The sequence below is a fragment of the Arctopsyche grandis genome, chromosome 6, assembly GCF_051622035.1.
Source record: "Arctopsyche grandis isolate Sample6627 chromosome 6, ASM5162203v2, whole genome shotgun sequence".
Taxonomy (NCBI): Eukaryota; Metazoa; Arthropoda; class Insecta; order Trichoptera; family Hydropsychidae; genus Arctopsyche; species Arctopsyche grandis.
The window spans coordinates 15,896,452-15,918,604 of NC_135360.1; the positions used below are offsets into that span (position 1 = coordinate 15,896,452).

Here is a 22,153-nt window from a genome sequence, read left to right on the forward strand (position 1 = left end):
AATAACACAGACAAATTGAATGCCAATTCCAATACATTTTCTATTGAAATGATTAAAGTATAGTATTCATGGTTACCTTTCCGTCAACAATGTTTCCTGCTACAATAGGAGCTAGCAGACCAGTAAGGTTTGCCAAGCAATTGGTGAAAGACATGAGAATCCCGGCAAACCGCGGTGACAGATCTAAATGGTTTACTTTAAAACCGGAATAAATACCACCGTTTAAACCAACTCCTACTGTCAAAAATGCAACTGTAGCAATTGGACTACATCCCGAATAAGAAGCTGCAACCAGTCCTATAGCTGGACCATATTGACCTATAAAGTATTGAAATAATGTGTTATGACTTTTATGAAAGATAAATTTCCATATATGTATGTATATATGAGTGACAAAAAATATTTACCAATACTGTTAATAATTTTTCTGACTTGAGTATGATTAAATCTCTGTGAAGACAACATCCAATCAGCTACGATAGCTATAAATATTGAGAATAACCACATAGCAAGGTATGGCAACGCCGATACATATCCATTCTGAAATTCGAAAGAAGATATTTACTAAATGGGTCACCACCACAAAATAAATAATTATATATAAAGAGACAATATGATATGTACTTACATTTTTAATTGAGAAATGAAGAATTTGTTTCATAAATGTAGGTAACTCTGTCATGAGAGTTTCATAACCGTAATTTTGACCCATATGTGCTAACATTATCGCCCAAAACGGTAAAGATTTTACAATTGCTGTCCAAGGAATAGGTGGGGACTGTAAAATTTTCAATACTAAAATTATACACAAAAAACAACAAGAAACAATTTATTAATCACAAATAGAATTCTTACACTCGATCCAGCAGCTCCCCAGAGATTACTGAGTATATATTTCTTTTCGCCGTCGCTTATAGTAGGATGAGACTCCGGATCTTCATGCACCAAAAACAAAAACGAAACAGACCAAATGGCTCCAACGACACCAAACACGTAAAATATTGATGGCCAACCCCCGGCAAAACCGTACTGCGACAAGAGTCCAGAAAGTGGCATAGATATCACAGTTCCAAATTGAGCTCCTAAAAATTTATCAAATTAGGAAATTATTAATAAAAAATAGGAGTTTAATCAATAAAAAAATGTAGTTAAATTAGCATTGTTTGATTTAATAACGAAAATCAATATCACAACTAATTGTTATTTAAATATTTTACATACCAGCATAAACAGCTGCACCCATTCTACTTCTTTCATTCGGTGGAATCCATTTTGCAAGTAAAGCGTGTGTGCATGGAACAATAGGTCCCTAAAAATAAGAAGAAATATTTAAATTACAATCTCAAATGTATTATTGCCACCTTGTTTTATTTGAAAATCAAACTCACTTCTCCGAGACCTTGAATAAATCGAACCGCTATAAGCCAACCAATTCCATGATCAGCAGCGATTGGCACAAGGAGTCCAAAGACAGAGTTCACCAACATTCCAATACCCAAAAATAGTCTTGCGCCATATTTTTTCGATAAGATTCCAAAAGGTATTTGCGTTATCACATAGCCGTAGAAAAATGAAGAAAGCACGTATCCTTGCAAAGCCGTACTCCACACATAATTGCCATCGCCTTCTTCCTGAAAACATAAAATAAAACAACCACGTAAAATATATACTCGATGTTAATTATTACATTAATTATAATAACTAAAATTAATCGTTTTAAATGGGAAAATCGTTCACAGAAAGTTTTGCATCTAAATTTAGATAAGCGTAATGTATATGATCGCAATATGATTATGTTAGCCTCTCTATCCAGAGTGTGAGACGATATTTTGTGAAGTGCACGGCTCCTGATATCGATGCATACACGTCTGTAACAGAATAAATTTGAAGTATGCACCATTCAACGCGTTGAATGACCACCGCCGTCTCTCTCCCCGAGTAGATACATCACAAAGTACACTCTGCATCCGTCAAATCTCACACAAATTTAATATTGGATGCGCGTCTTTCTTAGCACATTCATAAATACTTACATATCGTCACGCTCTAACTTGCACAAAGGCCCTTAATGGGCGCTCCTCTGTAGCTGGCGAAACATGTACTTGAGGCCTTACGGTTTCTAACCGTTTGGCCATCGATTTATATTAAGCTGAAACACAATTTTCCACGACTGAATTAGTGATTAACTCATTTACTATTCGCATGCATTACTAATCTTAGTCTTTGAAAAAAAATATATGTATGTATAATACCTTTTCGAAAACATAGTTGAAAAGTTTGCAGAACTATGCGTCCAAGAATAGTCAATGGAATTAATTGTCACATCAAATACATATATCACAGGAAATATTAAATTTGAATACAGGTTTTTCATTCCAAATTGACCCATTTTCATTTCCAATTGACCCTTTCTCATTTCAAATTAAACCTTAATAATAACAATAAAATAAAAACCTAATAAGGGTCAATTTGATATGAAAAACCTATAACATTGTACATTATGTACAATAATAATGTAAAAATTCCTAATTATTTCCATTGAAAAATTCATCGTTTTGTACCTATATTGGAAAAACAATTTATTTTTACACCCAATTTGAAATTAAACCAACAAAATAATTGAACCTAATAAAATTTATTTCAAATTAATATCTACCTTCAATTGTTTTTTAGTCAATCGAATTTATACTGCATAATAAAATGTAAATATCCATAAAAAAAAAACTTGAATCATGCTTGGAGAAATATTTAATTTATAAATAGGTTAAATATATTTTTATTTAATATGTAAGCAGGTAGGTAGTACACTATTGATATATTTTTAAACAAGTAGTGATTATATTGTATTAATAATCAATTCTAAAGTACTCGTGGAAATTGAGTTTACAGTTGAGGCCAAGTTCAATTTGATAATATTTTGTAAACAACAACCGATCATAGACAGACAACATTGAGAAGCATTTGAAGTTGGCAAGTCAAATGACATGAATCAGACATTCACACAAATATTATATTTCTAAAATTAAACAAAGGAAATTGAAGGTGTCATTTATGGTGCCAAAAACTTACATTGTGTGATGCTGAGGAATTACATACTTAAATTTAATATTGAAAATGATCGATGAAAAAAATGTTGTGACTTAAAAATATTTCAGGCATCATTCAGTTCAGTCAAATTGATTTTATTTTCATCGCAAAATATGGTTATGCCAATTACAGCACAATTTGTAGCATTGCATATTGACATCACGGTTGAATAAAAGCCGGTACAGAACAATACGTTCATCATTATTTCCAATTCCAAGATCAGTTCCGGTCTGGTGATATACATAGATGACCTGTTTGAATGCCACTACCACAAATAAAAATAAAATCATTTGTCCATTACTATAGCTTCCATGATGAATAGCAAACAATTTATACTATAATAAAAAGCTTGTATAAAATTTTGAACAACAGAAATTTTGCTCAATGCAATAACTATAGACTAATGACGGATGTAATGAACTTGAATAAAATCGATATTTGTACTATATATTATATGTATGAGGTACACTTTCATTGTTGTTTATTTAAAATCTGAGGTTATCTTCATAGAATGGGTTCAAATGCTTACAAAGGCATAAAAATATATACATATGTAGGAGTCATTAATGAAATAGAAAACGAATTCAACAGAAATTTGATGTAAAAATTTAGATTAAAAAGTTGAATATTGAAAAAGAATGAGCCTGAAACTTATAAAGTTGAATAGGAAAAAGTCACTTTTAAAATTATAACTTATACAGGATGGTTTGCTCACCTCTGAGGATTCGGTGTCGGCTTTACACTCGTCGGTGAATATGTCGTCATCTTTCACAAGTGCCGTGTGGTTGACCATAGCGACGATAGCCACAGACATGTTGGTCCTCATTATATAGGCGTTGGCCATTCCAAGGAACAACATGAAGGTGACAAAATGCCGGGCGCCAAGACATCCTGAAATCAAAGCAAAAACATCATATTAGACATGTTTTAAAACTTAAAATGTAAACGGACTATTCCTCATCTGGAACATCTGGCACTCGAGTACTCGTTAGTACAATATTTCGATTGACGGAGTTTTTGGGTGCCAGATGTTCCGTGATCGAGATTTTGGTGACTTGCGCGAGATCGTTTTTTGCGGAATAATCACCGGATCGTTTTAAATCCTAGGAAATGATAACGATACAAAAACCTATTGTTATTCCGTCAGCAGTGTGTACTTGACATATTTGCCAGCACTTCAGAGGAAACAATTACTGCAAAATATGTTTGCACTCGTTTACATATACACATGTATGGGTATGCACGTGCCTGACATGCTGGCGACAAATCACGTGTATCGTCATCATTGATGCCATGATGCATCAGTAAAATTTTATTTTTAAGGCAACAGCAGTGTTACGACAATATGAAGTTGCCCAAGTTCCGAAGTACTTTTTCGTCGTTGTGAAGGAGTTTAAAAATAAAACCGGTCGTCAGACACATGTACGAGTAGGTACATATAAAATGTACTCCGATCAGATATCGCCTGGAGTAGATAAAACAGAATCGAGCTGGATTCTCCCCCGCTTAGATACAGGAGTTATTCAGAGAAATGCATTTCTAAACTTGCATCCGGTGTGGCGAGACTAAATATAAACTAATGTTTTAAATGCAATGTCTATATTTGTGGTAGCGACTATAACACGGTTTTGTCTAACCTTCCACATTATTAAATACTAACAATATGTATACGTACGTTTGCTTTCAACATCGGAAGTGTTAACTGGCGAAACTGTATGTATGTTTTGAACGAAGGTGTTAATTTTCCTGTTTTGAAGTTATTTGAACCTTCTGTAATTTGCATTGTCAAAAGTGTTACTAATTTGAGATCAAATTAAACCGACTTCCTAGTATGTATGTACTTAGCACTGGTCAAATTTATCAAATATACCAAAGATGGCGGACAAATTTGACTTTTATCTCAATACACCATGATCAAAAAAGCAGTATTATAACTAGAGGTAGGATCGGAAGCGTGCTTTTTCCAGGAATCAGAGCGTTTTGGGTCTATTTACAAAGTTAGAGTGCAAAAAAAAAGGTTCATCATAAAAATGAACAATGCACCGCGAACAATAAACAAAGAACGGCACACTTCCGGTCCTACTTCTAATTATAACTGTTGTTTTAAGTAACATAGGTTGACTCCGTACGTGGGGTGAAAGGAATTTAAGTGCCCGCCACATACAATACGCTACAAAAATCACTGCTAACTAAATATTGATGGCAAGAACACACTGAATCGTACGGCATGGGACGTAGTCGTGGTTTCCAGCTGGGATGGACGTATCGTTATCTTATTATATATCGTAATCTTATTATTTCAAATATGGGAATCACCGCTATTCAAATTATGTCAATACAAGGATAAAATATCATCGAAAACACTCCTGGGGATGAGTTTTGCCTTGGATCTCGACAGTATATGTAGATAAAGCGTGCTAGTGATTTTGTACACAACTAAAAAAAATAAACTTGCTATACTAATACACTTAAGAAATACTAATTTTTACAAAAATGTTACCAATGTGTATCCGGCGGACACTTATAACACTTGATTTACAACAAAAGCTCAAAATTTTCATTAGTTTGACATCGATTAAACAATGTGTACGAAAAAGTGACTATATTAGAGGTAAAGCAGGCAAAGGGTTAACGTCCTCTGCGAAAATTCGAAAATTTCCGACAAGCTGGCCGACGTCCAGAGCAAATTCCATGTTGCACAACCCCCACCACCGAAACACATGGACATGGTGCAGCACATCGCCGACATACACTTACATTTAAATTGCACATGCACATTTACATTGTTTACACTCACAAAAAGAGCAAAATTGCATTACATCCGTCAGCGAATTTAAAATCAATCAACAACAACTTTAAAAGAAGTTCATTGATCTCACGCATTAAATTGATATATGTAATCGGAAAACAACATTTATGGGCAAACCGGTATTGCATGAATGCATTTTTATTTTATTTTTGGCCTTCACTGCTCAATAAAACAATGCTTTTAGCACATAAGACTAGAATGAATACCTTCGCGAATTTTATCCTTCAACTTCAATCCGACCCTATAAAGGGATTCGTCTTTCTTGGCGTTACTTTCGTCGGAGAAAGTGCTACGCATCTCAACGGTTGCAACGATACTGGTTGAAAGATCAGACAATGTACGCAAATTTATGCAACTGATTAATCAGCGCTTTTGTATATACTATATTTACTAAGTAAAGATGACTTATGCTGGGTTTATGCGGTGGCAATAAAAAATCTCGTCGCTTTTATTTACCAGTCAGAGATCACGTTGATATCATACACTCACCATGAAACGATTGTAGTAGAACTTATCTACATAGGTACATGGGTATTCCTTTATCTAGGGTATGCATAGCTTAGTGTATAAGGGAAATTTTTCAATTCAAATTAAAAATTTAAAAATTTGAGTAATACTATTGTTTACTTTTTTTACTACACTACATATGTACATTAAAATAAATCAGAAATGGTGAGAATTTCAATTAAGACAATTATGCATCCGCATACATATGTACCTATACATATAATACGTACATAAAACAAAGTTTGCTATTCGTCCTCCAGACAGTTATCATACTTTTTTTTTTGTATGTACCATATATAAATATGATACGACACATTGTTGCAATCAAACATATACAGATATCAAAACATATATTAAATATTTAATTTATTCGAATAGTAAAAAGTAAAAGACAAATAACTAGCAGTCGTGGAAAAATGCATTTTAAGTATTTTAAATTAGCGGCGCCGAACTAAACTCTTCAAATATTTATATCAGACGTTTTTCAAGTCAGATAATATGTGTAAATACAGTGTAAGTCACGTTTTACACAATCTTAGTATTGTGAAAGGAATGTCTGCAGACGGATGATCTTTCAGTGCAAGAATTAGCGTGAATGTCACGTGAAAATTTTAACCCTAATAATACTGATTCATTCATGAAAATTTAAATGAAAAATCGGAATCAAATATTTCACAATTTTGCTTTAATAAAGTTAGCTTTATTATATCTAGGGCGTTAATTTTTATTTTTATTTTAAGTGTGCTAAAAATATTGCAAAATATTAACGCATCGAAAAATTTAATACCTAATTATATACATATGTACCAATAAGATACTTCTGACATAAATAATGTTTACAATTGTGTAGTACTCATGTACAAAAAAATTGACCATAGGTGTCGCCTTAGGGCAATCTGTTGAAATATACAAACATATGAAGTATGTACAGTAAAAATAAAAAATGATATAATATTGAAGTACATATGTGTGTTAAGGGCTGACGAGAGGGGAAGGGGGAACAAATTTTAGTGGCTTATGTCATCTAAGAGGCCGATTCTGGAGAAAACCATGACTAGGATATACATATATCCAGCAGCATAGCTCGGTCGTTAAGCTTCTGCTCAACACCGAGAGCTGACCGCGATTGAAAATAATTTTTCTGAGTACATCTGTAGTGCCGCTGGTCAGACTTGGATATTTGTGGCTCCAGGTCGATCGTTTCCTATCAGAGTTTGCCAATTTTCTCTGATTTCATTGTTGAAATGGTTCCCGATTAAAAATTGGCTAAAAATCTTTCCTACCTACTATGTCACCACTATTTGAGTATGATAAATTTACAATAAAATTTATGTACAATTCATAGATGTCTCGTTAATTTTCGAGGTTTTCAGTGTCTTGTAATTCAACGACTTAATAAAAAATGCTGCATTGTAATTGTAATTTGTAATTGGCCAGGAAAGCGCATTGGGGTTTACCTGTAAAGCTTTCCTGGTATATATGTAATATAAATAAATATGTATATAAAAAAAAACTAATTTAAATTTGTCAAAAAAATAACAAATCAGGGTTTACCTGTCCTTTTTTTAGAAACAAACAATACATAAAAAATGAATGAAATTTTAAAGGAAGCTGGTAGAAATAGATTAATTTTTATTCACAATTAATTTCCAATTTTTATATAATTAAAATATCCCAGCGACATGGTCGAAGTCTGGGTTGCCTCCTACGAACTGGGACCGATTCAACCATGTTGGTGTATCCCACTTTACTTCCTTCCCGCCCGTCACAATAAACAGTCGTGTATAAACCACATTCATACACATATGTATGCACATACACACATACGCAATGAAAACCTGTGTTGCCTTACAGCTACCAGAAATTTATCAATATTACTCAAATTTCTAATTTCACCTAGCAACTTATTATAAGTAACACCTCCATAAAATATGTTTTTCCTACTCTTATTTAATTTTAAGTTCTGTACGGCTAATTTATTGATACCTCTAATGCTATATTTAAGTAAATCTGACCCATTAATAAAATATCAATCGAAATACCTAGGTAATATTTTCTTATCTAACTTATATGTAAATAAAAACCAACATACTAATTTTCAGAGTATCACTTAAACTTTAACGTTAATAAAAAAAATGCTTGGAGCGCATGCTTTTTTGTGTTCACAATTATTTAAGAATATTTCATTTTAGAAATTCTAAAATAAGCCTTCCCCCCTAAAAAAGGTCCTGGAATTATTATTTTCCTAGTATGTTCAATTTATCTTTACAGCCGATATACCCTTTTTAAATGCGCAATACAAACAGTGATAAGTTTCAAATGACTAGGTATGACTCACAGTCATAAAAAATATTATTCGTAATAAGCATTTAGCATTTGAGTATATTTTCTTTGAAAAACTTATAAAATACAAACCTAAGTGATTTCATTAGGTAATAATTGCACTTTGCATATACACTTACGAAACGGAAAAATGACATATCCCAGTATGTTACAATTCATAGCACGAATAGTCATAAAAATATGTAGATATGATTCAAAATTGATTCATCGGATAATTTCTACTTTCAGCAATTAGCAGTCTTTTAACGAAAATTCAATGTGTGTATTAGCATAGTGCCAAAAGTATACATACGATGCACAAGTTCATGACGTCCGAATTGAAATCTCGGAAAATGGTTAAGTAATTTCTATATTTACAAATGGAGAAACGGATATTCTCAGAAGGCGATCAAGAGGAAAAAAATTGAAAATTCCTATTCAAACGATTTTCCTTGAAGCGTTCGCTTCTGGTTGACGCCAATCATTTAGTATTCCAAGCAACGCTCCAAGTTGTAATTATTGCTTTATGTAGAGCGACTAAGCTGGGTACGTAGAGCACATTTATGCATACGATGCTCTAAGAACTATCTGGAATCGTATGAATGTACGTGTAAAAAAATAATACAACCATCCGAAATGGGAAAAAGAAAAGCTCATTGACGCAGGAAAGCGCCCACACTCGCGAGATGAGTGGAACTAAAATACGCACACATTTTAATAGTTTCAATTACTCGTTTCTTTTAATACACATATAATTTGGTCGTTGAGCACCTCACAGAATTTAAAATCTGAGAAATTCATTCGAACGATGGAAACTCACGATTTACACACGTGAAAACTTCGATAAAGATTAAGAAAACCCGTATGTGTAATATTAAGTTATTACAGTATTGATAAGGTTGACGTCAATTAATTTCCGCAATAAAAGCATTATGAAATGTTTCCGTGTTAAAGTTATGGTTACAATATAACTTTTACGATGTCATTAGTTTTTTGACAAACTTTTATTGGTTTTGGATTTTAAAATACTAAATAAAACCTTATCTGTACTATTAAATTTCCAGATACAAAAGCGTGAACATCATAAGTCAAACCTTGACCGATATATATATGTATGTATATAACAATTTTCTTGAAATTCATATTTCGTTTTAATAATAAAACAAACAAACAGAATACTACGATTATTTTTTCACGGTAAACAATAGTAGACGAAAATGAGTCGCGGTCCATTCAAATAGAAAAAAAATCGCTTAAGCTTTGTTGTGTCAAAATTTTTTGGCAAACGAAACATTTGGCCACATCATGACCACTTGCGTAAAAATAATTTTCTGTCTATGCATAATCTAATGAAATTACAATATATTAAACTGTAGATATTTTGACAAGTCACACATAAATAATATACATATGTACTTAAATACATAAATGCTAATAATTAAATCAGTATTTATACTATGTAATGAATCGAACTAGCCCAATATCATAAATTATTATTTATACGCCAGTAGTGCAATCGTATATACATATATAAATTATATTACTCAGTATTACGAATACTAAACCATAAATATGTATTTTTTTATTGTATAGTAATCAAAGGGTAATAAATGTACGTAAGCATAACCTTGATCTAGAGAAGCAAGCGAGGCTAATGCACCAGGTGCATTAGAGAAGAAGGCATCCGATACATGGAAACAGGTTTGTTATGCTAATTCGAATGAAATTGAAGCGATCATCATCATATGTAGGTACGTAATCTTTAATCAACTTAAAAATGTAACGACTTCAATAAATACAGATGGTAGCACGTTTCCGCTTCTAAAGTGGCATATTTAAAATAGTTCAGCTTGGGAAAATTGAGAAAATGATACATATTGAAAAGCAGACGAGGTCTATCTCCGATGTGACCCGAGTCTATGCATTTTTTTCTATGTGGATCAAGGTGAAGTACCAATTCGAAATAGAACGCAGATATTCCCTTTTGATTCTTCCTTGCATCTAAAATTAGTTGGGGTTAATCGGTAGCATCAATTAGAATGCCAATCGATCTAAAAATTGAAATTACACAACGTCAATTAATCGACGCAACAAAACAGAATATAAACAGTAGTAATTATAAATAATTATGCAAATTATAACATAAATACGAAATTGCACAATGACTGCTTCAAATCATATAAACTCAAAATTCTTTATAGCGGATAATACATAATTACACCGATTATCAGTAATGATTTTGAACTGATTTCGAATGAAATTATGCATGTATGTAATAGCCTAATTCCGTCTATTTGTTTATTTGTTTGTAGTAGTGATATTGAATACATAATATGTATATTAAAATCAAAGAAAAAATATTTCGCCCTGCGGGGTCTCGAACCCGGGAACCTCATATTGATAACTCAAACGCGAATTTATCATGGATTTGAAATTCGACTTTAAATTAATATTATATGTTCTTCTCGTATATTTGTATATACATATTACAAGTAAATCATTTTTCGATTGAAGTTTTAAAAAGTTGTTAGTTCATATCAATATGAATTTTAAAACATAATTTTAATACTAATACTAGCACAGCTCAAGCCAGCAACTGCACGTAATCACCTTTAAATACACGGACACATTCATATGTTCCGTAATGTGTATTTTTTATTTTATTTTAAAATATTTTTTTGCCAGTGTCTTTACAGTTGCCCAAAACGACACTGTGGCCAACGAAAAATTCACATGAAAAATAAAAATACACAAATAAGAAAAAAAAAACGTATTTGACGTAGCCTTATCTATTCACATTATACAGTAGTACATGTCACGGAAACGTATCAAGCGGAATCCGGTTTTCTTATGTAGAAATATTCACGCAAGGCATGACGTCATAGTGGCGAGTGCACGCTTACTAACGAAAGTGCTGCCATGCGCACATGAATATTTTCGAAAACGTCATGTTGTGATAACATTGACTCGGCGATACGACGCAAGCAATATTGCGCCGTATCGTCGCGCTTTGTATTATAAACGTAAGCCGATTTTGCCTTGCACTTGTTTAAAACAAATATGAACGTGCCGAAAATGGGCAGTGCTGTATAGTATGAATAGAAGTAGTCATTTCTGTGCTGTGCCAAGCTGTTGACGTGCATTGATATTTCATCACTAGTATACAAATAAAATACGTATAATAAATAATATGATCGATAATTTGTGGAACATTTTACTGCACAAAAAACAATTGAAAGTTTAATTATAGCTATTTTTTTTAGTTGCAAAATTGCAAATGCATCTCGAATCAGTCAATTATACACTTGTCATGTGTCATTGTGATGTTTGACTACACATTTGAATTTGAACAATGACTTTAAAAGTAAACGGTCGTGCAAACGCACGTCCGTCATACACAACAGAACGGCATATTCAACGAAAAAATGTTTGCGAATATATTATCACCTGAAGAGCGACTTAATTTTTTTTTATCGCTTATCATGAGAAAATTAACGATGCGAATTAAGTGGAGGGAATTCCTAAACAAAGTCCGATCGAGTTCGAATCGGTCAAAATCTCGAGTTCGAATTTTCGCACGATCACAAAACTTCATCTATTGTTACTACGTGTAAAGTAAAAAAAACTAACCAAAGTGGCTAATTTTCCATATATGTATGTATGTATTACAATACTACAATATGATAATGCATCACGTGGAGTAACATGACCCTTGACTGTAATATCGTGTTGTCGCTATTAAAAACTCAACCAAGCACTTTTACTGTGAATGTGATTTATTTATTAATGATATGCACACTGCACGTTTATTATGTAACTTAAAATCAACAAAAATTATATTACATATGTACATACATATGTAGAATATTGTAAAATCCTTCGTATCTCTTGCATCTTAGCATCCCTCAATGAAATAGAAAAATCCCGTTGCACAGGTAAAAAATCATCAGCTAAGAATTCTAGAAAAAAGCGACCCTCAAGCATTTGGGACAATATCAATAAAAAAAAAGTGAGCAACGGCTGAAATTCGTTCATAAAATTAATATTCAAAGGGAAAAATTATGTTTAAACCCTACGTAAATATTTATACACGTGTTGTATGTATGTGCGATACATTCATCGTGTGATGATTAATTAGGTCGTACATATGTAACTGTTGTATGTATATAATATGACGTTCGTTTCGTAATAATGCTGACTAAATTTGTACAATATCCCATAATGACGCTTCATCCCAATTCAATTCATAAATGTAAATGACACGACTGGTTCGATGACTTTTGTTCGTTGATACGATTATTAATTACATCCAATAAAGAGTCTAGACCTAATTTGGCAAATTAATATATATATTATACAGGCTTCGATTAAAACCAATGAATTGGATGTCGTTAATCTGCAATAAACGAATCGCTGTGTCAATATTAATTACCCGGAATAATCTTTTTAATATGGTTGAAATCCAAAATCAAGGAAAATGAGCACGTGCTAAATTAGTGGTGGAGGAATGTTGATTAATTTAAATATATTCATAATATTCAGCGCCTAAATAAGGTTTTAATAAAATGGCCTCGATTAACAGTTGAATCTTTTAAAACCGCAAAATTTCCGTTGGCTAAGGTGTAGGCAAGAAATTGTGTAATTGGTTCATTGGAGTCGGAAATTTTTAAGTCCATGCCAGTGGCGTAGCTAGAAATTTTGGGCCCTCCTGCAAAAATTACTTAAATAATTTTAACTACGTATTTGCACATAGTAAATATTCACATAATACATGGAGTAAATAAGAAAATTAATTATAAGCTCACCGATTTTAAAATTTGTTCTTTCTTGCTTTAATATTTGCGAAATCACTAATAAATTCTATTTTTGATATTTGTTTATATTCACCAGTAATGCGAGATTATTTATTCTTGGTTGTCCTATAGAGTTTCTTTTGTAGTATTTAATCATTTTCAACACCCGCCAGTTATTGGTAGAGTAAAAAATAGCATAAAATGATGAAAATTCACTTTCTAAGCAACTTTCTGTTTCTGTTCTGTTTTTAACTTTCGATATTTTTAGATTGATAATTATATTTTAGAAATTTGGGCCCTTTGTCAAGCTGGGCCCTCATGAACCTGCTGTTAGGTAACTACGCCACTGAGTCAATTCACTAAAGTAAAACGCACATGCTGTGCCATTCACCCCATCTCGACCAATAGCATTTCGTTCGTACAATGTTCTATTTTCTCTACGAAGTGCTATTGGTCGAGTGGCGGTAAAAGGGATAGCATGCACGTTTTTTCTTCCTGAAGCGGACCAACTATAGAGGATCATTTAAGCTTTTGAATTTACTATTATAGTCAAATGTTCAAGTGGACATATTTCGGTATTGAAGTATTGTGTATTTTAGGTGAGTGAATCTCGACTTGCGTGTGGCTGACATTATTTAAAGGGGGAGTAAAATTTATATCATAGGGGAAGAAGATTTGCAAGTGTTTGTAAGCGTCATGAAAATTTCCCACAAAATTGATTTTTTAGAACTTCTAAGCAAAGTTTTATAAACATACATAACATCACACAGTGCAGAAAACAGAAATATTTGAATATTTACAAACCACGTCTATTGAACTGAAAATAAAACTACATACAGAATTGAAACTTTTTGTAATATAATGTAATTGTAACATTATAACATAACAGGAAGTGATTTCACATAAAGTATTTTTTTTAAAAATACGTAAGAGAGCCCTTTATTTATCTACGTAGTATTGGCCTTTTTGATAAAGCCCTATCTACATAAGTACATATGTATGTATATAAGTTAACCGAAAACGAGTTGAATACAGTTATTACACAAGGTCGTTATTTATTAAAATTTGGACGATTATTGGATTCAAATGTATATCTACATAGATAAATTTTCAATATGCAATATCGATTTTGAACCAATTCCAAGCATTTATATAGTCAATTTATTAAGTAAAAAGTTAAAATGATGACTCAATCAAGACAACATACGCTGCATACGAGTATTGCTGCATGCACGATTAAGTTACATTGCAGATAAGGAATACTTCGAAATGTTAATTAAGTATGGCACTTGAGTACATTATACATATGAATGCTTGTTGTATGAGAGTTTTAACGCTGAATATTTTTGCTTTATCTATGTTTTCAGAAGGCTGTCTGGGTAAATACAAAAAAAATTCTGAATGAAAAAAAAAACGCGCTAAAATATGATTCATAAATGATGAAATATTTACAAAGATTATGTAAAAGTAGCATTTTGTTTAGCATAAGAAGGCCGTTAAAATTTTCAAAGAAGGTACTATTATCAACGCTACTTTTCTGACAAAACCTTTTAAAATAACTTCGATGTTTTTACCTGACGCGGTGGTACTTCCGAGAATCGGAAATTTATTATTTACAGGTGAGATAATAATAATAATAGGCTATGCCACCTCTTAGGGGTGTATCTTTTGGAAAGTAAAGACAGTGACGAATGGCTTTTAAGTGTTGGTTCTTTTTTTTCGTTTTCGACACTTCGATTTATGTAGATAGACGTGTAAAAATTGATGATAAATATTTCAATGCGATTTTTGGCAAGGGGTTCAATACCAAAAATAAAATCAGTAATGATCGCACCTACGTCTTATTATACGTGACGTCTTATGTGGGTAATCTATTAAAAAATAATTAATTCATTTTAAAATTAGATATTTTCCAGGATATTGCATATACATATGTATATTGTTCATTGATGCAAAGCGATTTTCCCATAAAATATGATTTAAAATAAAATAAAAATATTTAGGCTTATTTCGAACACCAAATTTTATACAAATAGCAACCCCTAACTTTGTAAAAAAAAAACTATTTAATTTATACTCAAAAATACCTACATATATACACGTAGTATAGTTTTTCAAATTAATTCATAAAAAAATGATTGCAATGTATAAAAAAATCACGTGAATTTGAACAATAGATGTATAAGTATTTTTAATATAAATGTTATACATAGTATTAATAACACTTGAAATAATTTACTACGTAAATTTTAATTAAATATATTATGGGAAAATAAATAAAATAAAAACGCAACAAGTCTGTACAATACTTGTAATAAATGAATAGTATTGTTACAATCGACGAGTAAAATACATTTTCAATATAGGTAAATCGAATCGGATTAAAAGTAATAATAAATCAATGACAATATACCAGTTTTATGAGAGTCATCACTTTCTTCCCGGATTCCCGGCTGCTCCCAAACGAGCACGTGGCCATTCCTCGCCCTATCTCCCGGGGACCTCATCACAACCGATCGACAAACGACCACAACAATATCACAGATAATTCGAACAGGAAGAGAAACCGCTTCGTTGACACAAAAAACAGACAGAATCGAAAACTTTACGGGAGGGTTTACAAGTGGGACGGAAAATGAAGACAGAGACCGGTAGATGTAGAGAGGGGTGGAAGGTGTTAATTTATTATAATAGACTAGAATTTGATTACGGGGTGTCTTGTTACGTCATATCTCTGGCGGCGTGTTCGAAAGATAGGTGCTGTGGGGGTAGGGAAGACATTTCGAGAGGGTAGGGCGAGGGGCACAACGAAGGGTCGATGGGTCCGATGAGGAGATCTGGACTACGGCGTCAGCAGATCCCCGAAGCCAACAACGAAATGATGGCCACGATGGGTTTGTGCGCGTGTGTTTTGTCTCGCTCACACATTTAACCGAGACAACGCGAAGTTATATTTTTGAAAATGCCGCGACTGTGACACGGTGATCTAAACATGTACGTTTATACGGCTATGGCTCATTCGCGAACGGCAATCGTTTTGATCATTTAGTCACAATCGATAAGTTAATGGAGTTGTGTAAATTGTTTTTTGAATGATGCTTCTTTGGTAACGGTTGAAATGCATTATTTGTTGAGATCTATATAATTATAAGCAACAACGATGCATCTATGTATTGTAAACATGCTTTTATATCTAATATTTTTTTTTTTTTTTTTTATTTCATACCAGGAAGGCATTACAGGTAAACCCCAATGCGCCTTCTTGGCCAAATTACAAACAATACAGCATTTTTTTATTATATAAGTCGCTAAATTACGAGACACTGACTTAAACTCGACAATTAACGAGACATCTATGAATTGTACACACATTTTTATTGTAATATTTACATTAATCATACTCAAATAGTGGTGACAAGGGTAGGAAGGATTTTTAGCCAATTTTTAATCGGGAATCGTTTCAACAATGAAATCAGAGAAAATTGGCAAACTCTGATAGGAAACGATCAACCAGGAGCACAAATCTTGGTCTGACCAGCAGCATTACAGATATACTCAGAAAAATTCTTTTCAATCGAGGTCAGCTCAAGGGATCGAACTCGGCGCCTCTCAGTGTTAAGCAGAAGCTTAACGACCGAGCCACGCTGCTGGAAATTTTATATAATTTTATATAAATATAATTTGGAAAGAGACTTTGTATGTATGTATGTATGTATCCTTCGTTCGTTGGGTCGTAAAAATCCGTGACGTCATCGAACAAATAATTCGCTTTTTTCCGATTCAAAAGATTCAAAGTTCCCGGGGGCGTAGGCGCCGAGGGCGAAACCCAGGGGGCGAAAATTTTTGCCCCCCCCTGGGAAAAGCTGAAATGACGTCCCTGCTTTCAGATATCCTGAGAGGAACAAATCAAACAATGAAAGATCGATAAAATGAGAGCTTCTTAAAATGATTCATTCGCCGAAATTTCATTCACGTACATATGGGGGGAGGAGGAGGGCGATTTTAATTTTATTCTGAAAATGATGATTGTAATCATGTTTTTGCAATTGTATTAATCTTTTGATGTCTAATTATATAAATTTCAATGAATGAAAAGTGTTTATAATAAAATAAACATTTCATTCGAAGAATAAACATTGGACGTAAATGCTCGTTTGATCTTTTAACTCTTTGAAATATTAAACAAAGATAAATCACACTGAAATCAAATTCGATAAATGATTTAACATCGATGCCTACCGGCATAATGAATATGTTTTCATCCCGTCATAATTATTCACGATATGACTAATTGTGACTGTGTTCTAGTAGGCGTTTTAATAAAAGTTCTAATTTCAAAATGTTGTTTGTATATCATTGTATAAATTAAATAAATATAAAGCAAATGCAAACAAGCGAAAAATTGCACATTTTGTTCGTTTTTGTCGACTTGAAAAAACAAAAAACGAAATAGAATTTCTTAACAAATCAGCATGAATTGACGAAAGAACTTCATTTACCACACACCAATGTATTTTGTTTGTTTGTTTACTTTGAATCTGACGATCGCAATATATGACCGTAAGAAAAGATAAATTAAAATGTACAGACAAATTTAGAGCCATCTATAAAAATGTTTACAAACTATTATAAGGAAATTGGAAAATACAAATTTTTATAGATGTTTGAAATCATTTAAAACTGTAAATATTATATTTTATGCACATGACACATACTTATATTTAATTTATTATTTTTATTAATAATTTAATTTATTATTTTATAAAATTATGATTATTTTGAAATAAATCAAATATAGTGACATCTATAGTTTTTACATATTATATATAACCAATGAAAAAATCAAATAGCGGCAATTTCAAATCTAAATTCTCATGATAAATGAATATTTTATGAGAGTATTCATTTGGAGTACATATATTTGTCAGTTTTAACCGGACAGTGACCTCTTTTTGCGAAAGACAAAATAATACATTTATCGTATATTTATCTCATGCACATTGAAGATGCAATGGTCAATTTAAACATCCTGCCTCGTTACAATAATATGACCAACCACACAGTACTTAATCTTTTCTTGAAAAGGATTCAATTGGATAAACGACGCCTGAAACGTGATTTCGCGTTTATGAGACAATCGCAACACAAAGGGATCGTGGTGTTAAAACGAAAATGAAAATACCACATGTGAATTACATACGTGACAAACTCACGTTCAGGCAAAATAAAATATGTATTATAGAAATTATCAATTCTATTAGTGGATTGAGTGAATATCATTGAAACGGAAACGATCTACATTTTGCTGATTTAGACCTTGGACCATAGAAACGTTGCTGTTACGAATGGCGTAATTGCTAAAAATGCCATGCAATTGTCTAGGAAGTGAGATATCATTGAATAATTGAACGTAACGCTTTGTTTAATAGTTCATTCTTTTTTTTTATTCTTCTTTTTATTGAAATCTCACAAATGCAATAATCTTAACCCGAACACTATTTTTTAATACTCTACCAAAGTGATTAGTGTAAATAATACATATTATTTTATGTAATTAGCACGTCGATGACAAGTTTAACTATCACTTGACAAATTTCACAACAAAAATAAAGCAAATATATACACATTTTGTATTACACCGAATGAATAACGCCTTTCAAAACGTAAATGAAAAGATAATTCACCTGTAAAGATATTAAATTAAATAAACAACGACTACTTATGTTCCGTTCAATTAAAATGAAGCAACGTATCTATGGTAATTATTTCATTACATGATAGTTTTTGTTTGTAATGTAAATTAATGACTCGAGTAAGCTCTTTAATACATTAGTAATGCTGATGAAAATTGAGTAGAAGTATTTAATAATTAAAAAGCGACAATGTAATAAAAATCTTAGAAGATATTCTATGAATAAATTAAATAAAAGCGTTTATTATCAAATAAATCTTTATTTTATGTATTCGTCTTAAATTATTTGATTCTAGATGAAACGTTCACGTGAATAAGATCACGTTTACTTACATAATAAATACAAATAATATTTACGAGATAATTGAATGCTGATTTAATGACACTATTATTAATTATTAACTGCACATACGGTCTCCATAAACTAATCAAAAGTCGTATTGCTAAAAAAAATAAACGCAATTTCTCAAGATCTCAAGGTATGAAAAATATGTACATACATCGTTAGCTGTAACATTGATTAAAATAAACAATGAAATATTTAAAATATCTACATACATATATGTATATAGGTATATTCATAATTCTTACATAAATATACGTATGTATATCGTTGATATGGTTTTATATTGTATAAAAGTCTACGCGTATATGTATGTATAAGAGCTAGGCCACACCGGATGACTTTAGAGCAATTTGGTGGGTGACTTTGTTGTGCAAATCAAGTATACAGTTCAAATGTATACAATTGTATGGAACATGCTACACGACTATTTGCACGTGATCATTACTATTTTTCACGGTTCACTATGACTGTGAGTGCAAGTCACTCGATGTGGCTCGGCTCTAAGGCTACAATCAATCATTAATTTAGAAACTTGACAACTTTTCATTAATAATATTTTGTGCAAAAAAAAAAAATTAAAATACGGAAACTGACATAGGTTACTTGTATTAAATATGTACATACTTATGTATATCATTTACACGTTCAAGTGCCGGTTTCATTTTGACAAATCTGAGATATATTAGAACAATATGAAAAGTTGGACAATTTAGGATAAGTTAGCAAGTTACCCAGGGTTAATATACATAGATAATCCTTCAAAACATTTTTTTTTTGTATTTTGATTACAGCGCGTATTGGAATTCGAAGGAAAAGGACCCGATCGAAGGAAAGTCGACCTTACATTTTCATAAGACTGCGCGTGTGAAATCGTCAATACACAAGGCTATAAACGATTTAATGTTAATAAACGGCGACAGATTCAAAATCGGACACCTAAAATCACGATTAAAACACTAGAACTAGAACAAAATCGTACCTTGGCCGATTTTTATTGTCAGATAAGTGCGAATACAAGTTGAATATTGTTAGAGTGATGATAATCTGAATTTACTCAGACGCTTCGGGGTCGCAACGCTTGTTACGCACTATTTTCCCTTCACATTTGGCAAAAAAAAAAACGTGTATTGATCTAGTGTAATGTAAAAATTCGAAAGAAAGTTGTCTCAATGAATACATCGGATATGCTAAATTTTCATCGATTTTAATTTGTATGTAGGTATGTACATATGTACACACCGAATGAGTCATATATGAAACTCGTTCAAATTGAGATTCGCATGCAAGCTATCGAAATTCATTCACACAATTTAAAAGAACACGTTTCATCACAAAGTTTCCACCCAGCAAAATCGAAACAGCAAAAAAAAAAAAAATCGAAGCATCTTTTAAATTAAATTATCGAAAAGCGAATCGAGAATAAAACCAGTCTTCAATACCTGGAAAATATGTACGTGCCAATAAGACTAAATAAATTGATTTAAAATATTCAAAAGAATCGGCAACAAAAATAAAAAGCACGTGACGTCAAAAAAATCACGTTTGATTAACCAGCGATGCGCAGTTCGTGGCACGCGGGCCGCATGCGGTTCGAAATGTCATTTCTTGCGGCCCCAATCTTTGGTATGTGCAAAAATGCAAAATTCAAAGCACGCATTTTAAGTGATAGTTCTCTCGGAGTTTTGTCAATGTACAAAGTTTATGAAACAATATTCAAATGTTGCTCCAGATGCTATGTGCTGATTTATCGTCTGCTGTTTGTGTGTGTATGAAAATCTTTTATTGTTTTCTAACAAACCCAGCAGTAAACAACAGCTTCTAGTCATACTATACAGCAGGGTACGTTTTGACAGATTCAGACTTGTTTTGGGCAAAGTAAATTGAGTGCAAGGCAAAATCGGGTTACATATACATTACATAGCGGGACTATACGGCGCAATATTGCTTGCGACGTATCGTCGAGTCAATATTATCACAAAACATTCACGAAAATATCTTGCACTTGCTACTATGAAGTCACGTTTTGTGTGAATATTTCCACAGTTGCCAAAGAAAACCGGTTTACTTGATAAATTACGGTGAAATGTACTATTGTATAGTAAGAACATATTTTGTCGGCTACTGCTGTTACGTCTACGCCACATATGTACATATGTAAGATATGCCATATCAAACATATCAAACATTTTTACATTAAATTAAATATTATAGTACTTGTTCGTGCATTGTTCTTGAGAAGGTATATTTTCTTATTTAGTTTTTCTTTGTTTATTGATGTTTACACTACCATTATATATAAATAGTACTAAAGAATACTTTTCGTACTGCTGGTTACATGCAGTTGCCGGTACGTGCTGTTCAAATATGCATAGACCTTTAATTTTTCTATCTCAACTAAATTTCTACCTATTTATATATGTATAATAGTAGTGTAAACATCAATAAACAAAGAAAAAATAAATAAGAAAATATACCTTCTCAAGAACAATGCACGAACAAGTACTATAATATTTAATTGAATGTAAAAATGTTTGAAATGTGAACAAACTATTGTATGTAGTACTAAATGCATATAATTATTTTTCAATATTTTCGCA

At 32.1% G+C, this 22,153-nt stretch overlaps 1 protein-coding gene across 4 annotated transcripts in view; it reads right to left on the reverse strand.

Moving 5' to 3' along the window:
- Positions 1 to 22,153, reverse strand: part of Picot (putative inorganic phosphate cotransporter protein picot) — a 33,820-nt gene that overhangs the window by 1,409 nt on the left and 10,258 nt on the right. For 2 of the 4 annotated variants that reach the window (XM_077433191.1, XM_077433192.1), the window contains exons 3-9: positions 3,803 to 3,978; positions 1,389 to 1,631; positions 1,222 to 1,309; positions 856 to 1,082; positions 629 to 778; positions 408 to 540; positions 77 to 318 (exon numbers count right to left, since the gene is read on the reverse strand). In XM_077433191.1, the coding sequence (XP_077289317.1) occupies positions 77 to 318; positions 408 to 540; positions 629 to 778; positions 856 to 1,082; positions 1,222 to 1,309; positions 1,389 to 1,631; positions 3,803 to 3,978 (1,259 nt within the window). Of the gene's footprint in view, positions 1 to 76; positions 319 to 407; positions 541 to 628; positions 779 to 855; positions 1,083 to 1,221; positions 1,310 to 1,388; positions 1,632 to 3,802; positions 3,979 to 6,102; positions 6,244 to 15,931; positions 16,458 to 22,153 lie in introns of those variants that run through there. The other 2 variants (XM_077433190.1, XM_077433193.1) reach the window with 2 other exon arrangements.